Source organism: Euprymna scolopes, chromosome 2, assembly GCF_053919585.1.
Source record: "Euprymna scolopes isolate OS-2025 chromosome 2, ASM5391958v1, whole genome shotgun sequence".
Taxonomy (NCBI): Eukaryota; Metazoa; Mollusca; class Cephalopoda; order Sepiida; family Sepiolidae; genus Euprymna; species Euprymna scolopes.
Window position 1 is genome coordinate 119,828,414 of NC_136483.1, and position 12,512 is coordinate 119,840,925.

The 12,512-nt window shown below is 29.5% G+C and overlaps 1 protein-coding gene across 13 annotated transcripts in view; it reads left to right on the plus strand.

The window, feature by feature from the left end:
* The window catches only part of LOC145295197 (uncharacterized), a 103,364-nt gene extending 101,690 nt beyond the window's left edge, over nucleotides 1-1,674 (plus strand). For all 13 annotated transcript variants that reach the window (XM_080141452.1, XM_080141454.1, XM_080141448.1 and 10 more), the window contains one exon: nucleotides 711-1,674. In XM_080141452.1, coding sequence (XP_079997578.1) covers nucleotides 711-1,307 — 597 coding nt within the window. In that variant the 3' untranslated portion in view covers nucleotides 1,308-1,674. The remainder of the gene's footprint in view (nucleotides 1-710) is intronic.
* Nucleotides 1,675-12,512: the final 10,838 nt, after the last annotated feature.

Sequence of the window (12,512 nt, forward strand, 5' to 3'; positions counted from 1 at the left end):
TGTATTACAAACTAAAAAAAAACCCTAAAAATTGAGTATATAATTTCCTGCTTTTAACTTTTTTATATGTACTGTTAGCAATTTATATAAATAAAAAAAAAAATGGAATGGTGGAAAATGTCATGAAACTTTAAAAATCCTATTTAAAAAAATAAAATTGAACACATCGCGATACATTTCCATTTCTTTATAAACAAATCAGTCATTTTAATCTTCTGTTAAATATTCTAAAAAATAGGAAAAAGTACAGAATAATTATCATTTGATAATTTATGAACCAAAACAAAACATAACTTATATCAAACTTATTAGAATTAAATTCTCTTTCTAACCAGCCAAGTTTTAACAATATTATTTCACTTTTTCTTTTGTAAAATCTGTCTTAATAATCGACTTTTAATTGTTGTCACATACCATTAATTTGATTATAAAATTTGCTGATTTTAACTTGGTTGAGAATTGAATTTCATATTTGTTATAAATTATTTGTTTTTATTATTCAAGATTTCTGAACTTTTACCAAAACTCGTATGAAAGAAAATATTGGTAATTTATTAGAGTACATACCAATTATTAAACATTTGCAAAATTTGTAACAAATATTAGAAAACTAGTAAAAAAAAGATCCGCCTTTAAAAAGTCAGTAAAAAAGAAAATTAGTCGATATTTTCTGGAAAAAGATTTTAAGATATGTTTTTCTCTAATTTCAGATCGTTAGAAGGGATGATGCTGCCCGTTGGCTGCCATATGAGAATATTGTTGAAGAGGGGCGAAAACTCGAAGTGGAATGTGGCGGCGATATTGAATTGTTGGGTGGTCTTCCATTGTCAGAAAAGTTAGACAACCAGTCTGAACACAAAGAAGGAAAAGGGAAAAGCAATGAGAAAGGTGATGATAATGATAATGTTGAAGCTGTAAATAAATTTGCCGTGAAATACATGGAGCAGTTAATGAAGTCGTATGTGGAGCAGCCCACCTTGGATGACCTCATCTTTGGACCTGGCATGTTGTCTCTTGAAAGGAAAGAAGTAACAAATATTGCTTTTAACTTGCACCTCAAGATGGACGTCCGACAGCATGAGGGCCAGGGTTATCTGTGCATCTCTAAAAAACTCTCTCCGGAAGAAATAAGCAATTTTCTCAAGACACACACCACTGGACATGGTAAATATGTACTGGTGCCTAAAGTGGAATTGCCCGGATCAATGGAGACCTCGTTTAGCGACACATCATCCCCAACTAAGAACACAGAGATATCTAATCTGCAAAACAAAAAAGATTTCACTATGGATGTGAGTGTGAATTAGCAATTTTTTTTTTTTTTTTTTTTTTTTTTATAATGAAGGAAAAAGAAAAGATTCTTTTTTTTTTTTTTAGTTTATTTTTCATGGCCCGGCCCTCCTTACCATGTTCCCACTTACACACACACATATGTACTTGCATACACCCCTAACCCCATGATATTAACATATCTCATGAAAAAAGGCATCTTATTGCCATTTAAAATATATAAACTTTTAGATATCATCTATCACTAAAACCCATCTATTTTCTTCTTTGAAAAAATGAAAAAAAAAAAAGACAGCTTTGTTTAATTCTTGACGCCAAATTGTCTGATATAAAATGGATGGGAATCCATACACTTAAAATGAAATAAAAAAAAAACAACAAAAACGAAGCGTTTGTGCAGATATTGGAAGGGAGACGTCTTCAAAAGTCTTATATATATATCAACATCAATTTCTTCCTGTGGCATCAAAAAGAAAATTACTATCTTGAAAATAGCTCTGAAAACCATACTGAAAAAGATTCTCTTCAACAAAGAGATATAAAAGAAAATGGTTAATGAATTTTTCTAAACTGTTCCTTGTTATTTTCAATAGTTCTTGACACAATCTTTTATGCGATCTTTAACTATTGAACTATTGGCAACAACTATTTTTCCCCTTGATGTTTAAAAAAAATAATACAAAGCAACAACAACTTTGATTCTAGATGTTGAAAAAAAATTGAAAATGCACTTATAACCCCAGATGATACCTATACCAGGCCTGGCAGCTATACAGATAGTGCCTATGGCTGATCTGATGGAACAAAGTATTTCTTTTTATAAAAAAAAAAAAAAAAAAAGATTCACTCTTGGAGAGAAATTTAATAACTATCAGAAAATATATCGCTGTTAAGCCATGACCGAGTAAACTCTCTTTAACTACAGATTTATAGAATGCACACATTTTAATTACTATATTTGTTGCATCACTGCTTAGTGACTACTGGACTTTGTTAATAATATAAGGAAGTGTATAGTCCCTTGTCTGTGTCTAATTTATTTAGGTGCAAGATCATATTGACTGTCCTATAGTTGGTTAGTAGTGATTCAACTGTTGGTATAAACATGTTTATAATGTGTTCTATTTAACTTTGGCGTGGCTTGATGATACTTTCTAACTATAAACCATTTCTCCTACTGTGTCATTTGGAATGTCTCATTCGTTATGACAAATCAAGGATTGATTTTTCATCTATTAAAAAATATTCATGACTTAAAAACAAAATGGGGAAAGGGGTATAATCTTTTTTAAAACTACACAAGACATAATACCTAATAGGATTAACATCAGCCAATTCTAAAAAGTTTTGTCTACTAAAATGAAGCCACCCATTATTTAATTCACATCAAATTGTCCAATATATTATGGATAGGAACCCATAAACTTTTTCTATTTCTTCTGAAAGAAAAACAATTTTGTAGACATTGAAAGGAAGATATCTTCAAAAGTATTATGTACTGACATCAATTTCTTCCTTGTCACTTTTTTTTTAACCATCTTGAAGAATGAAAGGAAATAAGAAAAAAAGAAAAAAGATGGTTTTCAATTTATACAAGCAATTAATCTTTGTCTTTTAGATTATTTTTTTGTAGTGTATTGGCATCTTCCACCTTGACTAGAACTTGAAAATCTGTATTTTTTGTGGGTATATGGAATATATCCAGAGAAAGTTTTACAAAATAATTTTTTTATTTTATACATATTTTATTTTGTCTGTTTTTCCCCAATCTTACCTGTTGATTATTTAATTAAAATTGATCAACTAGCTGTAATATGGTTGGAAACTATTTGCCCTCTAACTTTTACCAACAAAATAATTACTAGACGAGGAAGGTGGGATGCCAAACTAAGATTTGTTTGCTTTCTTTTTATTCCTCTCACACTCCTTCATTTCCTAAAGTGGAAAAAGTTATGTATATGCACCTTAACTCAAGGTGATACCTATATCAGGCCTGGAAGCCATGCAGCTGATATCTGAACCAAAACTGAAAACTTACAATTTATAAAAAGGAAAATTGCTGTTCTATATAGAAAATTACAAAGTTATATATTATTTGCAAATGCTTTAGAATTTGTAAATAATATATTTTACATCAGATTGTCCATGTTCTGGCAAAATTCTTCCTAGTTATTGATCCAGCTTGGTGCTGTTCTTCAGAGAACAAATGATAACATCTGGTTACATGCCAGATTCTTCTTCATTCACCATGGTCAGCAGATGTGTGTAGTGACTCTCATATTGTGGCTTTCTTCATTGGTATAGGTGATGCCACGGTGCCTCTCAAAGCATCTTTTTTTTCACTGCATGTGTTCTGTCAGGGTCCATGGTTTTTATCTATAAATCCAAATGGAGTGTCTTTGAGTGTTTAACAGCTTCAGTTTGGATGGAAGACTGATGTTTATGCCTCTCTAGATTTGCTTCACTTTTACCATGTAGATGTTATTGGTTGAAAATCTTTTTCATTGATTTGTCTCCTCTCCCTCCAAGTATAAATCACTAAATCCAGAACAAAACTTTATTCCTCACAAATTAAGAACATTTTTAAATGGTACTTGAGAAATGTTGTCACTTTATACTGATTAGAAACATAGAATAATTGTATAATGCAATCAGGAAGCAAATTTAACATTTTACAAAATTGTGTAACAAAATGTTTATAAACAAAACAATGAATCTGGAAAGGACAACTGAAAAATTTTATTAGCATTTTTGTCACATAAGTGTTTCGACTAAACATGTGTATTATGATAATCAGTTAGGGATCCTAGTTGTATGACTGCTAGGCCTGTTATAAGAATTCTCTTGAAAATACCCCCCCCCCCCCCCATTTTATTTGCTTCATATTTTTCCATACAAGGCAAGGCAGTCGGTTTTATGTTTTTAATAATTATAAAGTTTTCTTGTTTGAAATATATAGTTAGGGAAAATTATATGTGTGGAGGCACACACATAGTTTTAGCTTAGGCAAGCAATAAGGATATACAATAACGTGAAATATAGATTAATCTCTTTATATTTTTATATTGTTCAAAAAAGGTTTTGATTTGTATGGTTTGTGAATATTACTGCCCTCATTTACCCCTTCCTCCCTCCTTGCATACAATGTCTTTTTTTTTTTTTTATTCATATGAAGGAAACATTTTTGTATACAGGTATTGTCCAACTTCATTCAAAAATACTACCTTTTTTTTTTTTTTTTTTTTTTTTTAATTTTTCTTTTTTATATATAGGTATGCATTTACCCTGCCTATTTTTTTAACCTTTTAAATAACAAGCAATTTAGGTTTATTCCAATAAAAAAAACGTGAAGCAAAAACATCAACCCTAAAAAAAAAAAATTTGATTGTGCATTAAGAAATTTTTTTTTTATTTTTATTTTGCCACCAATGATCTTATGTGAACAAGACTTTCATTTGTTGTCATGCAGATCATCATTTGTTGACATCTGCCAGATGTCTCTAGTTGCTTGTGCTTATCGATACTGCCTTTCCTCATGAATCCTTCCTTGCAGCCTTTTTCTCCAAAATATAATTGCAGAAGTTTGCTTTTATTGCCTTGAGTTTCCGTCTGCTTTTTCTTTCTTTTTTTGCGCCCCCTCAATCAAATATAGTAATGAAAACCTTCATTTGCTGAGCACCGTAAGTTAAACTTCCGATCTTCCACAACCCTTTCCTTTGCAGATCTTTTTGTAAGCTTTGCAGTTTATTTACAACTTTGAAAACCAGTCTATAAATCAAATTAAGTGTGACCAGATATAAATTATTACTGGTCACTTTGTTTCAACTCATAACTTTGTTCTAGGTCTTAGTCTTGGAAATTATACACTTTCTAATGAGTAGCACCACTTAGTAGAACAGTCTTTTTTATTTATACTTGTATAACTTTAAGATTAGTTAGCTTTATTGAGCCATGGTCAGTATTGCATATTTTACATGGTTTGTTTTTAATCAAATAAAAACTAATAAAATTAGGCAAATTGTCCTTTTTTTTCCAGTTTTAAAATTATAAATTATCTGGAATGGATTTCATTACTATATTTGGTACTTTCAGATTTTAACTATTTTAATCTTTTTATTTGATTCTAAATTTTATAGTATTTTTTTCTCCATATTTTTGAACACAACAAAGTATTTCTCGTCACAGAAGACTGTGATTGACAAGAGATGTACATTTTATTGTTATGCTTATTAATATGGCCATCAAAAGTAATTACAATAAATACAATTTTAAGTTATGCAAACTTGTTATTTGGTAAAAAAGTAATAGTTCAGGTTTTAATGAAAACAGTTTAAGATTGTCAGATTGAAGAAACAAATTTAAAGAATGCCATGCCAAGGGATATAACTCCAATTAAATCATTTCTAAATATTTTTTGATCACAAATTTGTAATCTTAAATTTTATTCGCATATCATAAAATTAAGTTCCTAATTACTGATATTATGTGAAAAAGCAGGTTTTCTATTTTATTAAAAAATTAAGAAAAAACTATTCTTGTGGTAAGAAATAGTAAAAACGAATGCTGCCATTTAAACTAAAAATTATTTTTATATTACAAATATTTTATTAAAGTATACAATTCTAGAAAAATCTATAATGGTATTTGTCATTTGTCTTGTGGAATTCTGTGGAAATTTCACTATTTCTTCATTGATTTCAAATTTGTTGAAATGTAAGAATTGAGATAAGTTTTATTTTTTTCATTTTACCGGTACAAACTTTTGCTTATTGACTTAGCAAAACCTTTTGTAAGCAAAACCAATTGTCATCTCCTTATTTGATACTACAAAGAAATTTGTTGTATCAATACTATTACTACTACTGCAACTAATTTCAATGAATTACATCATTTCTTATAGGATTTTTATTTGGTAAATTTTTGATGATTGCCCACCTTATGAGATGAGCCATCTCAGCAAGACAATGTTACACCCCTTGCAACACATCAAATTTTCGTAATGTTTTCATTTTTGAAAACGCCTGTGCTGTAAGGGAAACCACTTTTAGTTTTGTCTTCTGCATTTCACTTTATTACATTTTCAAAGCATTTTCAGGAAATACAACTTGAATATTGAGATAATGAAGTTGAACAGTAATGTTATATAACAACTGTCATTGTTTGCATCTCCCTGGAGAGGAGCTTGGTGATGTAGTCTGGATACTTTTCTCTCTACCAGATTTCTGGAAACTTATGAAAGAAAACATGTTCACTTGAGCCCAATTTTTTTACACTTAATTATGAATCTAAGAGTAGCTTCTGGCCATCTTCAGAGAGAGGATGGCATGAGGCGGAAGCCAGATTTTACTTAAGTTGAGAACAATGATGAAACAATTTACATGTTGTTTATGAGGTAAAACTTTTTTAGTCATCATTTTGATGTATCCTTCACCCACACTATTAAGCAATGAATAATTGTAACATTAGTTCACTTTCCTCTAATTTTATTTTTTATTCTCCTCATAACTAATTTCTTTTGGTACCTTTGTGTTTCATCCCTGAAGATGACTTTGACTATGTAAAAAGCAAAATGTTAACTACATACAACTTATTTTTATTTCTATTCTACTGTCTATTATTTTCCCAGCTTATTAATTGGTTCAGTGGATAAAGAAATAAAAAATTTCTATTCTCAAATCTCATGTTTTGAGAGCTAGAAAAAAATGTTTCGTTTTCTTTGTCTTGGGGCATCATTCATACATCTATCTCTACACATGGATATATATTGTGATTTACATGAGTTTCTAACTCGATATCAAGGATAGAACCTATATTCAATCTGAGTTCATATCACAGAACATACATATTCTGATGATTGCCATAAGCCTAAAAATGACAGTTACCATTGCTATTTTATATCTCTATTTAGTGGTGCCTAGGAGGGAGGCAAGAATTGAAATGTGTTGTGAAAACTTAAACTTTATTTTCATTATTAGTCAGTGTTAGGGTTTAACAATATTTTGGATGATGAAAATTTTATTTATTTTATTTTTTATCTTCTGTAAAAATAAAATTTTGGGATTTTTCAATAATTAGAGCCGAGTTGGAATAAATTTGATTTAAATGATTCACGAAAATGTTATTTCTATTGTTTTTCTTCAGACTATTTTCCTCAGTGTTGATGCTTATTTTCATTTCTATAGATCACCAGTTGTATTGTTCAAATGTTGTCCACGTATGTCATGTTGTTAACCATAATAATATTGTGAATAATTAACGTGTGAAAAAAAAATTTAACTAGATGTGCAACATATCTGAAGAAGGCTGGAGAGCTAAACTTTGGTTAAAAAGTAAATTTCAATAACAATTTTATGTTTCGGCCAATATGCTATAGGATCTTTTTCAGATGTATTCATTTACAATAATAATTTCCCTGAATTTAGATATGATTGTTGTAGGTTATTTGTATATTGATGGTCCTTGTCTACTTAAATCTGATGAGGTAGGACGCCTGGCATTGATGGTCATATAATATGCTTAAATATATTTTAATTCATGCAAATTTCATATTATTATAGAGCCAATATATTGATTATTATATTGTACCTAATATATAGTAGTGATTTCAAAAGTTAAAAATAACTAGGGTACCATCAGCTAGAATCGAAATCAAAACATCTTGTGTTGTAACGTTATTCGTTACCATGTAAGCCACCAACAGATGGTATCAAATCTCTAAAAGTAAACAAGCATTAAAGCATGAATGGATGTGCATGTGTAAAGAAACACTTTGTTGACTTACATTTGCCAAGTCTAAATTTGATCAAATTTAACCTCTTAGCAGCTATTTTTTACTAGCTAAAAACCAAATTTGTTCCACAGGTCCAAATTCCCTACATATCAAGTTTCAAGACTGTAGACTAAAAATTGACAGTTTGGTAGAGGCCGTTCCTCACACAGATGGACAGACAAGGTCACTATATATATATATATATATATATATATATAATCTCAATGTTGATGAGGACAATAATCTGAGGAAAAGCAATGGAATTTACTTAAGCTATCTAGTCATAGGATCAAAATGTAGTATCTATTTCTTTCTTGAGTAGGAGAAATCCTAGATTAAAGTAATTTTTATTTTTTCTTCTCATCCAAACTGCCTTTTTTAAGAGTTAAAATTTCCCCACGTTGAATTTCATAGGAAGGCAAGTAAGTAGAAAATTTAGTTTAACTTTTGTGTTACAAAATAAACCCAGACTTGATTTCTTTAAAGTAAACTCTAGTTCTTTGTTCATATGAAGTTGTGGAATGCAAAGGAAGTGATTTAAATGGCTAATTAAAAAGTAGCACTTGCACCCCACAGTCCAATACCTCTTGGCTTTATCTATAAGTACAAGTAGGTTTTATTTTTTTTTTTTTTTATGTATCAACTAACCTTCAGTTTGTTTTTTTTTATTTGAATAAATATATGGGACGATAAAAGCGTGTTCTAATTTTTTTTTTTTTTTTTTTCATATTTTTGAACAATTAATCTTGTGGGTTTTCTGTTCATCCAGATTACACCAAATCAGATAAATCTGAATAATAGCGATACCTCATCTCAAATTCACTTACAAGGTTCATACTGTTTTCTTCTTGGTGAATTTTAAGCAGAAAGTGATCCAACAAATGTTTACATGCTGTAAAATCCAACAACCAACAGTATGAAGCTTATGTCATTTTGGAAATGTTGTCAAATATGTTCTTTTTTTACAGATTTCAGGTTAGCATTATCTTCAACATCAATAGCAGTAAAAAAAAAAAAAATTGCAATATTCCATCTTGCAAATACTATATAAATAAATATAACTGTATAATGTATGTATACAACATAAGATAACTTTACTACTGTAAAATTATGAAGAAGTAAGAAAAATACATCTAAACTTAGTAAAATATAGTCAGGTAGTTGCTTTAATAGTAGTAATATAAGGTATAACCCATATTTTAGTGCCTATAAGTGAGACACAAATAAGTCTCACAAAATAATACTAAGAAAAAAAATTTGAAAAAGTCATAAGATCATGCTATGTCTGCACCTTTTAGAGCATTTTGTTAATTAGACTTAATGTAATCGGTTCTTGTTGTTTTCAGTGGAAATTTATTTTTTTCCATTAATGAATAGAGTATAAGTATTTCTATCTGTAATAAAATATCTTTTAATTAGTTGAATATTAATGTAAGTATTGCTTATAAAATATTGTAAAATGTCAAACTCCTTGGAGTGAAACAAACATTTATGTAATTTACTTGCTATAAAGTAGATTTTTTATACTAATATAATAAGATTGTTTTCAACCAAGAAATATTTTCACTTTATCAGATGAGGATATAAGCAAAATAAAATTGTTCAACTGTCTAATGAGATCCAAATATTTTTTTTAGTTGAAGCAATTGTGCTGCAAAGTATGTTTGTATAAATGCAAATTATTTCATAAAACATATACAGTTCTATTTATGCACTGTTAATTAAATAAGGTTCACTGGATTGATCTTTATAATTTCTTTGAGCAAAGTTACACTATGTGTGATGTCCCCTTTTTCAATTTCATTGTATATCAATAGAATCAAATGAACTGGTGAGATTTCAATATTTTGTCTTTATTAAGATTCCATCCGAAATGAAGTGAAGCTGTTATTTTTATTTTAGTTTTGAATATTTACAATGAAAAACACATACAAGAATAAATTTGGTCTAGGATTTAAAAATCTTTTAAAAAGCTGTTGACAGCTCTGAAAAAAAATTTTTTTTATACCCTCTTCCTTTATATAAATGTTCCCATTTGATCCTGTTCGATTTTATTGAAATCGTTTTTCTTACCTAGCTGTTCTTGAAATAGGACATTTAGAATATCCAGTATTTTCAATCTTAATAGAAATTTCTTTTGTTTAATTCTAAATTTATATTGTATTTTTTTGTAGAAACATCTTTTATTTACATTTGTATAATTGACTTAAAAAGGCATTTTTTTTTTTTTTCCAAATATAGTAGTTGTACCAATTATGGAATTTGTAGTAGATATGCAATGAAGATAAAATAGACTATATTTTCTTTTTCAGAAGTGTCCATAAATTGCAATGATTTAAAAAAATTTTACAATCTTAATTGTGTATAAAAAAAAAATCAAAAAAAAAAAAAAAATCAATCAATTTTAAATTAGTTTTTCTTGAAATGTTCTTGATATTTAAACCTTGAATGGTGTCTTTCTATTGGCAATATATCTGTATTAGTACTTGTATCATCAATATACATTTGGATAATTTTTTTGATCAGGAATTTTTCTTTTTAGTGGACTTTTTGTTTAATTTGTGATCGAATCTTAAATGTCATTGATAAAACATATGGGTTTTCTTGTTTCATTTTACTTCAGTTGAAGTTCTTCAAAGTCAAAAGGCCCCTTTCTTAGGGACTAACACTTGATCTCTATATGAAACATATTTGAATATTTTATTAAATCTCCTTTGTTTCCAATGTTGAATTAGCAAAGAAGTTAATAATATTAATTTTCCTCTCCCCGATCGACCTGTTAAATATGTTATATTATACCTTTCTTGCAGTGTTTTGAACTTGCTGGATTCCAGGACAAGAATATATCTAGTCTGATGGAGTATCCAGCTGAGTGTAGTTACTATAGACATCACTTGAAGATGCATTGTTCGTCGTATAAGCAACTATGGGTTAGCCATATTGAGATTTTATTTGAGCAGCAGATACTATTTGTGATTTTGAATATTTAGTCTGAATAGGGAAAAGTATCTTCATGCCAGGTTGTCCTGACAAATCCCTGTAGAAAGAAACCTTAGGACAATGTCTAGTAGGTACTAATGCATGTGTGTGTGTGTGTGTGTGTGTTATATATCAAGATCATATTGTCTTCAGTGTGCCAGGCAGCTTAAATTGTCCCCCACTCTCTCTAATCTAATTGTGTCTTTGTTTGTTCCTGTAAAAACTAACTTCCTGATGTTCTGTCTACACGTATGTCAAATATATGTAAAAGAAGTAACTCTTTTTTTTTCTCGCACATCTCGCTCTTTGGCCCCAAAGATAGAAAATCCTCATTGGAAATGATTATCTGTCACTAAGTTTGATGCAAGATCCAGCCATCAGTAGTGCTTGTGTCACTGTTTACTTATATTGACTTTTATTTATTTTTCCCAAAAGTGTCATCAGTTTTCATGACTTTTTCGTTCCTGATTGGACTTCCAGTATTACATTAGATAACCACAAAGCATCAATGAGGTGTTATTTTGTCTCCTGATTCAGTTGTGGCTCCTGCACCCATCTTCTGAGTTCAGGAAATTCTCTTTTTTTTTAATGCCATGTCATGGAGGTAGGTAATAAAATTAACCAGTGGTTCTTGACCCCCCCTCCTCTTCAAATGCACAGATTCTGCACAAGTTTTTTAATGGTTGTCTAGCTATACTCAGCCAACAACCTCCAGATCAATTGTAGATTACAATTATCACCAGCTGTAGAACAATGTCCACTTGAGGTTAATTTTTTTTGTGTTTGACCAGTAATAGTTTGAAACCCATGTTTCTTGATTTTTGAAATATGTCTTTTGAAAGCATCAACACATCCCTGTCAGTAGTTGGTGTTAAGTTTTCTTTCTAGATTTGCATGCTCTTATCAAGGCATGAGTCTAATCCATGTGAATATTAAATCCATAACTGAATGCCTTTCTCAATAACATGAGTGATTTCAAAAAAACTCAACAGAAATCCAATGCAGTAACTCTTGCAGCATCATTATTTTCTTATCATTGAGAATGTTCTTGAACATTATTAGATAAATTACTAATTTAGGGTTGCTCATTATTTACAATATGGTCTTTGGCATTACTCCCAGACAACTTAGCTATATACTGCTGAAATTTTGTGGATCTTATTTGTCCAATGTGCATAAAGATGAGTAAAGAGAAGACATCATTCACTGAAGTAGGTTGAAAAGACCCTATAGATAAGGAAAAAGCAAATGTCATTCAAATGAAATATAATCATTTGTGACATCTTTGGATCATTGAACATTGGCATATATACATGCATACATATATCATATATATTAAAGAAAACATAGACTCGGAAGCTCAAGTGTATAAATATAATCTTGTGTTAATAAAAATTTGATCACAATTCTATTTTTTTTAAACTGGTACATGCAAAAGATTGATTAAAAAGGACGCTTAATCAAAAATCTAATA